Below are 10,000 nucleotides of genomic sequence, written 5' to 3'. Positions count from 1 at the left end.
GCTAACAATAATGACAACAACAACAATAATAATAATAATAATTATAATGATACTTATAATGCTAAAAATAATGACAATAACAACAATAATGTTAACACGAATAATAATGAATAACATAGATGATGATAATCATAATGGTAATAATAACGATGACGATATTGATAATGATTATGACAATACTAAGAAAAATGGTAATGACAATAGAATGATTATGATAATGATAATAATAAGAACGGTGTTAATAATGGGAAAATGATAATAACTGAGTAACTGTAATTGTGATAATGTTGGTGGTGATATCTGTCTACACGTTAATCTACTTGTCACATACGTTTGAGTTCATAACATTCAGGAATTTTGTTTTGGTCATATATTTACGCAGTTCTGTTGTGATCATGTTCTTCCCATACTATGACTTCGTGGAAAATGAAGCATCAAGCCTTCGCTTTTATGTCACTACGTAAATACTGCCTGAAGTATATGAAAGAGACCATGGGATTTATAGGTATAATGTGTATTACTATTGTCCTCTCATCACTTTATTCAAATAATTTTGAACGTTATTTTTGTTCGCTTTAATATATTTACACTCATTTATGCCCGTTTATCGTAAAATTTCCATATCGTTCTTTTTTTTTGTGACCGAAAATTAGAGAGTCTTAAACACCTCTCAAGCAATCATTCGTTTTCATCTACACTATTTCCCAATTATATGTACCTTTAATACGAACATGACCCTTAACACGAACACACATGTACGTACGCGCATAGCTATACTGTGTGAGGATTTTTTTTTCCTTCTCTTGAAAGTTTGAAATGGGAGAAAGGGATTCCGCAGAGCGAAGAATCTGTTAGTATTTAAGGTGATGCACACTTCAAGCCGGTATATTCTTCCAACATGAAGTCGTTGGTAAGAGTTCATCGTTTGGGTGTATTCGAAGGCAGCTCTTTTATGGTTTCGTATATTTTATGGCGGCTTTGATTTCATACCTGAATGTAACAAATCTGATGAAAGGAAAAATTCACGCAGACACATTCTCTGTTTATAAGCACGCACACTCGCTCGTACACATACACACACACATTAATTAATTCAAGAAACTACATAAGGAAAAATATTACCGTTATTACCAGCTAAACTTATTACAAAATGAAGCACATTGCTAATAATATTCTAGTGAAACAATGCATTTACCTTTATGTAGAATATTACTAATCAAACTAAAACAATACTATACTGCATTCCCTTCAGATCATTTCTTTGGCTGTAGTCGCTACGTCTATTGCCGACCCTCAAGGATATAATCTAGCAGCGCCCTCCGGAAGAGGGTTTTCCCATGGCGCTCAAGGTGGAGGAGGAGGATCCTTCGGCAGCGGAGGCGGAGAATTTTCTCGAGGAAATGGATTCTCAGGCGGTGGAGGTGGACTCTCAGGCAGTGGAGGTAATGGATTCTCAAATGTCGGAGGTTCTTCATCTGGACAAGGTTATGGGGGCGGAGGTTCCGGAGGAGCCTGCAGAGAAGGAGAGATCCTGCACGTAGATGGATCGTGCGTCGTTCCCATCGTTACAAGAAATGTGTTCGTTTATGATGCTCCCGAACAGCCTCAAGGGGAAAGCGGTCCACCACCAAGTATTCCACCACCGAGGGTTGATCACAACATTCTGTTCGTACGCATTCCTGAAGAAGGTCCAGGACCCGAACCTATCATTGTTCCACCACCAAAACAGGAAAGCATTGTGTACGTCCTGAACAAGAGCGGAGGTGACGGAGGACAGCGCGTGATCGAGGTGACAGCTGCTCCTCCTTCAAATCCTGAGGTATACTTCGTCAACTACGAAGAGGGAGAAAATCCAACCCTTCCTATTGGAGTGGATCTTCAGACTGCCCTCCAGGCAGCTGCTGAAGCAGGTGGTCAGGTCATCGGGGGCTCTAATGGAGGTGCTGGAGGAATCAGCGGTGGCTTTGGAGGTAGTTCCGGTGGTGCAGGAGGATTTGGAGGCGGTTCCGGTGGTGCTGGAGGATTTGGCGACGGATTTGGTGGTAGCGGAAGTGGTGCTGGTGGTTTTGGTGGCAATGCAGGTACCGGAAGAGTTTCAGGCAGTGGTCTGTATGGTCCTCCATCTTAAAGATTCTTTTCTAAATGGAGTTTTATACCAAAAAGAGGGATGGATCGTGTTTATTTCATCCAATTTTCATTCGTTTTGTTAGCTGTTGCATGTTTCTATAATTATAAATAAAATGAACACGTCATTTTCTATTTCAATATCCCTAGTGTAAGCAGTGTATGCATAATCATCGCTAGTCTAACCATTATGTTTATTACTAGTGTTATTTATTGTACCGCTATCCTTGATTATTTCATTGTTAAAGTCTGGCTGTTTGTTATGGAGACTCTGTTTTATTTAATTTTATTTCTTTATATAAGGATCTAAGAAGCAAAGACATCACCACAAACTATTCCGTTTTGAGAGAGTTGACAGCCGAAAAGTGTATTCATACCTGTATATCTTAAGAGGAAATGCTGGGGCAGAGTGTTTTAAGTGCCCGGGTTCTGAGGAATTTAGCCCCACTTCAGTTTGTACTCAGTTTAGCGATCATTCGCCGTTCATATCAGTTAAGGAATAACTGGGAGTATAACCGGGGGTAATTAACCTTGTAAGATTTTCATTTTTTTTCTTATGTTTTGTTAACTGATACATAATAAATGAACGAACACCAAATCAAATAAATAATGTTGATGATGCCCTCTTGCAAGGCCGGTCTTAAAGTTCTTGCTTGTTATAAGACGGTTACTTATATGCAATGTGCACTGTCCTCTTTCGGCCCTGGCATTGATATTGTATCAAAGGGCAGATAATACCATGTTTCCTATAAATAATGTAGGAACAAATGGTTACCTGTAACTTTTTTTTTTCTTTTTTTTCTTTTACTTCTTAAGTAAAATAAGTTTCTTACATAAAAACGCATTGCAGTTAAAATATTCCTACAATTTTCTTTCCCTTAACTTCACATAATTGAAGAAGTATGGGGAAGGGGTAGTGGTAATTGATTTGTCGTAACACTACCTGGGGTAACAATAACGTTTGAGAACCATAACTCTGCCATAGCTTATGATGTAACATCTATTACAGTAATAATATTAGCGGAAATAAAATGACAATGTTTCATTATTTGAATATTGGTATCAGTTTCATCTCATTTTATTCCATTCACTGTATTGGGAAAGAAGTCAGTCTGCTTCACCTTTGAACCCAGAATGTCTGTGCTGCAGGAAGGAGGTTAAGATGACTGGTCACCAAAGGCGGAAGAAGCTGTCTTTTAGTCATGTAATGAACAATGATGGACATTCTACAGCGGGTTTACTTATATTTTAGGTTTGTTTAATATAAAAAAATTATCACTTTTTGATGTAACATTAAGTGATACTTCTACTTTCTGCTATGACTGCAAAAACTCATAATAATAATATCCAAATAATCATTATTGGAACCATTCGAGCGTATATATCAACGGTAGTCAAGATAACATAAGCTATGTAGATTCCATTTCATAATGGCAAAGATTGTTTATTCAATATTACTTGATGCGTCAGATGACAAATTGCTAACAATAACAAAAACTGATGATTATGTGTGCTATATTTTGGCAACATTATTGGAAATTGATAATGATCATTGCAATCATTGTATTTTTTGTTTTTCTTAAAAAAAAAGTGATACCATGATAATTCTTTAAAAATATAATAACGACATTTTTTCCAATAATTCCTTTAACTCACTGTCCTTCCCAGAATGACTTCTTCGCTAGTCTTTGTTATTCATGCAACACAGTATTACGGAAGGGAGACTCCTCTGTATTCTATAAACGATTAGTGCATTCGTATCAGAAAACGATTTGTATATTTTCATATTCCTATAGATTGTGCTTACGATGAATACATTGTATGGTCCTGGTTGTAAGATACTAAACTATGGTTCAAGGAATCACTAAGAAAAAAATGAGAAGGGGGGAAGGGACCCCACTATTGTGCATGTATAGAGCACTTACAAGTTCGTTTAACCGCCATCAATAAATATTATTTTCTTATTATTTATCATTTTTATGACTAAGTCGTAGGACACATCACCGTTTAGAGGCTTGTGCATTTTCCCATTAATTTATCATTCAGTTCTTAATTACACAAGACATTTCTTATCTGTGGGTACGTGTAAGATACACAACACATCTCATATATTACATACTAATACGCATACGTATGAGTATGTATAAAATATTTTTGTCAAATCGATGCTAAATTTTAAAAGGTATTATCTCTCTTACCGACCGCATTTTCATACCCAGGTATGAAAGTCTGACAAAAAGAAGGGGAAAGGGATTCGCAGAGCACAGAAACTGGTAGTATATAAGGTGATGTGCACTTCAGGTCGGTAGATTCTTCCACCATGAAGTTCTTAGTAAGTGGTATTCTCACTGTTTCTCGTGTTTAGATGTATAAGATGTACAGTTAGAAACACCTTACCTAAATTTCATTAACGAAAGTTAAGACACATATAGATAGACAGTATTTATAAAGGCTGTGGTTACCAACCATTTTCATTCTGTGGCTCCTAACCAATGTAATTTTATCCATGGCCCCATTCAATGTTTGTCAGCTTTTCAGATTCATCTATTACTTGTTATGAATAGTGTAATGGTTCCAATTTGTTGCATGTAAAAGACAATTATATGTAGGTACTCTAGGTGGAATCAAATTCCGTTTAATTCGACGTCATGAATTTCATATTGCACCATTCCCCCTCCCCTCCCCCCAGGAATTACTACATGGGGGGCATTGGCCCCCATATTGGGAACCCATTCACTAGAATACACCATTACCGTCTTCATTCTTCTGTCAATTTATTACCTAATGGATTACATTACATTGCAATGTTTTGATTTTCGGTATTATTAATATTTAAAAATAAAATAATACAACATTCTCTACAGATCATTTCCTTGGCTGTAGTCGCAACGTCTGTCGCTGTCCCCCAAGGCTATAATCTAGCAGTGCCTTCCGGAAGAGGGTTTTCCCATGGCGCTCAAGGTGGAGGAGGAGTAGGATTCTCTGGAGGAAATGGAATCTCAGGCGGTGGAGGTGGATTTTCAGGCAGTGGAGGAAATGGATTCTCAAGTGTTGGAGGCTCTTCATCAGGGCAAGGTTATGGGGGTGGGGGTTCCGGAGGAGCCTGCAGAGAAGGAGAGATCTTGCACATAGATGGATCGTGCGTCGTTCCCATCGTTACAAGAAATGTGTTCGTTTATGATGCTCCCGAACAGCCTCAAGGGGAAAGCGGTCCACCACCAAGTATTCCACCACCGAGGGTTGATCACAACATCCTGTTCGTACGCATTCCTGAAGAAGGTCCAGGACCCGAACCTATCATTGTTCCACCACCAAAACAGGAAAACATTGTTTACGTCCTGAACAAGAGCGGAGGTGACGGAGGACAACGCGTGATCGAGGTGACAGTTGCTCCTCCTTCAAATCCTGAGGTATATTTCGTCAACTACGAAGAGGGAGAAAATCCAACCCTTCCTATTGGAGTGGATCTTCAGACTGCCCTCCGGGCAGCTGCTGAAGCTGGCGGTCAGGTCATTGGAGGTTCCAGTGGTGTTGGAGGAGGAAATGGCAATGGTTTTGGAGGCGGTTCCGGTGGTGCTGGAGTATTCGGAGGCGGTTCTGGTGGTGCTGGAGGATTTGGAGGCGGATTTGGTAGCAGCGGAAGTGGTGCTAGTGGTTTTGGTGGTAGTGGATCTGGTGGTCTTGGTGGAAGTGGAATTAGTGCTGGTGGTTTTGGTGGTAGCGCGGGTAGCGGAAGGGGTTCAGGCAGTGACCTGTATGGTCCTCCATCATAAAAACACTTTTTTGAATGGTTTTATACAGAAAAGAGAGATGTTTTTTCTTCATCCAACTTTCATTAATTTTGTTACCTGTTGTTTGTTTATGTAATGATAAATAAAATGAACATTTATTTCTTTTCTTTTTTTAAAAGTCCCTGTTGGATTAAGCTCGGTGTGAGAAATGTATGCATTTTCACCGTTAGTCCTATCACTATTGCTATTACTAGAACTATTTACTTTACCGTTATCTTCATTAATTGTTTTACTGTTAAAATCTGGTTGTTAGAAATGGGGTTTCCTGTTTTGTTTTGTTTTTATATATATATGCATCTGAGAAGTAAAGAGATCACCAAAACTATTCAGTTTTGAGAGAGTTAACCGAAAAAAGAAACATTCATACGTGTATATCTTTGGAGCATATATTTATTAACCAAATGCTTCATTCATATTTAACCGATAAATTATGAGGAATTAATAACTACGTGATTGAATACCAAAACAAATAAATAATAAAACAGTTACTGTTGATGACATCTTTTTCAAGGCTGGTTTTAACATTCTAGTAATAAGATACAGTTGTCCTCTCTCGACCCTGACATGTTTTAACAAAGGGCAGACAATGCAATGCTTCCTATTAACAAATTTACCGATAAGTACGCTGTTCAACGACCACATCTTGTCACACCCGCGATACAGACTACGTTCGACGTCGACAGCGTAATTCCTTTATAATGCTTAGATTATTCTCTGGATTTTTACATTGCTGTGAATAGAAAAATCCCCTGTTGTAGGGAATATCCTCAATTATAAAACCTAGAATATTAACTGGATTGTAACAACATTGTGCATGGACTATACACTTATTATAGGGAACATCCTTATGTTCTTGAAAAAAGTTCTTCTATATATTTGAAAATATATATGAAAACTTGTATAGAGAAAGATCAGTACAATTACTGCTTATTTCTTTAGGATTTGGCAACTCAAGATGGGTTATATCAGTGCTGTCAATCAAACCTGACCTTATCAGAACTACAAACATTTTTTAACATTATTATGTGTTAGTGTGTTTTATATATATATATATATATATATATATATATATATATACATAGGTATACATATTTATTTATATCTACATACAATATATATATATATATATATATATATATATATATATATATATATTTATATTTATATTTATATATATAGCGAGAGAGAGAGAGAGAGAAATGGTAAAATACTCACTGATAATTGGACAGCTGTTTCGAAATCCACCTGAATTCCACCTTGAGGTAGATTTCGTAACTGTTGTCCTATTATCAATAAATCTAGGTTGTGCATTATGTATTTTTCTACCATATATATATATATATATATATATATATATATTATATATGTATGTAGGTATAAATAAATATGTATGTGTTTATATATATGTATATATATATATATATATATATATATATATATATATATATATATATATTATATATGTATGTAGGTATAAATAAATATGTATGTGTTTATATATATATATATATATATATATATATATATATGTGTGTGTAAATATGTATATATATACACGCATTCACACACACACACACACACACACACATATATATATATATATATATATATATATATATATATATATATATATATATATATATACACATACATATACATATTTATATATATATATATATATATATATATATATTTATACACATATACATCTATATATATATATATATATATATATATATATATATATATATATATATATATATATATATATTGGAACCGTTCGAGCGTTTATATCTACGGTAGTCAAGATAACCTAAGCTATGTAAATTCTATTCCATAATGAAAAAGAGTGTTTATTCAAAATTACTTGATGCGTTAGATGACAAATTACTAACAATAACAAGAACTGATGATTATGTGTGCTGTATTTTGGCAACATTATTGGAAATTGATAATGCTCAATGTAATCATTGTAATTTTTGGTTTTCTTAAAAAAAAATGTGATACCATGATAATTCTTCAAAAATATAATAAACATTTTTTTTTTTTTTTTTCCAATAATTCCTTTAACTCACTGTCCTTCCCCGAATGACTTCTTTGCTTGTCTTTGTTATTCGTGCAACACAATATTATGGAAGTGAGACTCATCTGTATTCAATAAACGATTAGAGCATTCGTATCAGAAAACGATTTGTATATTTTCCTATTCCTATAGATTGTGCTTACGCTGAATACATTGTATGGTCCTGGTTGTAAGATACTAAACTATGGTTCAAGGAATCACTAAGAACAATGAGAAGGGTGAAATAGAACCCACTATTGTGCATCTATAGTGCACTTACATCGAAGTTCATTGAACCATCATCAATAAATATTATTTATTATTATTTATCATTTTTATGACAACGTCGTAGGACACATCTCCGTTTAGGGGCTTGTGTATTTTCCCATTACTTTATCATTCAGTTCTCAATTACACAAGACATTCCTTATCTGTGGGTACGTGTAAGATACACAACACATCTCATATATTCATATATTACATATTCATACGCATACGTAAGATTATGTATGAAAACTTTTTGTCAAATCGATGCTAAAATTTAAAAGGTATTATCTCTCTTACCGACCGCATTTTCATACCCAGGTATGAAAGTCTGAAAAAAAAGAAGGGGAAAGGGATTCGCAGAGCACAGAAACTGGTAGTATATAAGGTGATGTGCACTTCAGGTCGGTAGATTCTTCCACCATGAAGTTCTTAGTAAGTGGTATTCTCACTGTTTCTCGTGTTTAGATGTGTAAGATGTACTATTAAAAACCCATTACCTAAATTTCCTTAACGAAAGTTAAGACCCTTACAGATAGACAGTATTCATTAAAGCTGTGGTTACCAACCATTTTCATTCTGTGGCTCCTGACCAATATGTAATTTTATCCATGACCCCGTTCAATGTCTGTCAGCTTTTCAGATTCAGTTATTACTTCCTATGAATAGTGTAATGGTTCCAATTTATTGCATGTAAAAGACAATTATATGTAGGTACTCTAGGTGGAATCAAATTCCCCTCCCCCCAGGAATTACTACATGGTCACCCTGGGGGCAATGGCCCCCATATTGGGAACCCATTCACTAGAATACACCATTACCGTCTTCATTCTTCTGTCAATTTATTACCTAATGGATTACATTACATTGCAATGTTTTGATTATTGATATTTAAAAATAAAATAATACAACATTCTCTACAGATCATTTCCTTGGCTGTAGTCGCAACGTCTGTCGCTGTCCCCCAAGGATATAATCTAGCAGCGCCTTCCGGAAGAGGGTTTTCCCATGGCGCTCAAAGTGGAGGAGGAGGATCGTTCGGCAGCGGAGGAGGAGGATTCTCTGGGGGAGATGGATTCTCAGGCGGTGGAGGTGGATTTTCAGGTAGTGGAGGAAATGGATTCTCAAGTGTTGGAGGCTCTTCATCTGGACAAGGTTATGGGGGCGGAGGTTCTGGAGGAGCCTGCAGAGAAGGAGAGATCCTGCACGTAGATGGATCGTGCGTCGTTCCCATCGTTACAAGAAATGTGTTCGTTTATGATGCTCCCGAACAGCCTCAAGGGGAAAGCGGTCCACCACCAAGTATTCCACCACCGAGGGTTGATCACAACATCCTGTTCGTACGCATTCCTGAAGAAGGTCCAGGACCCGAACCTATTATTGTTCCACCACCAAAACAGGAAAACATTGTTTACGTCCTGAACAAGAGCGGAGGTGACGGAGGACAGCGCGTGATCGAGGTGACAGCTGCTCCTCCTTCAAATCCTGAGGTATATTTCGTCAACTATGAAGAGGGAGAAAATCCAACCCTTCCTATTGGAGTGGATCTTCAGACTGCCCTCCAGGCAGCTGCTGAAGCAGGCGGTCAGGTCATTGGAGGTTCCAGTGGTGTTGGAGGAGGAAATGGCAATGGTTTTGGAGGCGGTTCAGGTGGTGCTGGAGTATTCGGAGGCGGTTCTGGTGGTGCTGGAGGACTTGGAGGCGGATTTGGTAGCAGCGGAAGTGGTGCTAGTGGTTTTGGTGGTAGTGGATCTGGTGG

General features: G+C 36.8%; 2 protein-coding genes across 2 annotated transcripts in view; both read left to right on the top strand.

Moving 5' to 3' along the window:
* The first annotated feature begins 898 nt into the window (after positions 1 to 898).
* On the top strand, positions 899 to 2,252 carry LOC125038024 (ATP-dependent RNA helicase A-like). Its single transcript, XM_047631260.1, has 2 exons — positions 899 to 910; positions 1,253 to 2,252. Exons 1-2 carry the CDS (start codon positions 899 to 901, stop codon positions 2,126 to 2,128), a joined length of 888 nt encoding a protein of 295 aa, XP_047487216.1. The 3' UTR covers positions 2,129 to 2,252.
* Positions 2,253 to 2,520: 268 nt separating this feature from the next.
* Positions 2,521 to 10,000, top strand: part of LOC125038023 (uncharacterized PE-PGRS family protein PE_PGRS54-like) — a 7,574-nt gene continuing 94 nt past the window's right edge. The window contains exons 1-5 of the mRNA XM_047631259.1: positions 2,521 to 2,645; positions 4,426 to 4,456; positions 4,989 to 5,878; positions 6,494 to 6,599; positions 9,165 to 10,000. The exon at positions 9,165 to 10,000 is cut by the window's right edge and continues 94 nt beyond it. Of these exons, the coding sequence (XP_047487215.1) occupies positions 2,521 to 2,645; positions 4,426 to 4,456; positions 4,989 to 5,878; positions 6,494 to 6,599; positions 9,165 to 10,000 (1,988 nt within the window). The remainder of the gene's footprint in view (positions 2,646 to 4,425; positions 4,457 to 4,988; positions 5,879 to 6,493; positions 6,600 to 9,164) is intronic.

This window comes from Penaeus chinensis, chromosome 24 (assembly GCF_019202785.1).
Source record: "Penaeus chinensis breed Huanghai No. 1 chromosome 24, ASM1920278v2, whole genome shotgun sequence".
In the NCBI taxonomy this organism is placed as follows: domain Eukaryota; kingdom Metazoa; phylum Arthropoda; class Malacostraca; order Decapoda; family Penaeidae; genus Penaeus; species Penaeus chinensis.
The sequence above is the reverse complement of the archived record's forward strand: the minus strand, read 5'-3'. Positions and strand labels throughout refer to the sequence as shown.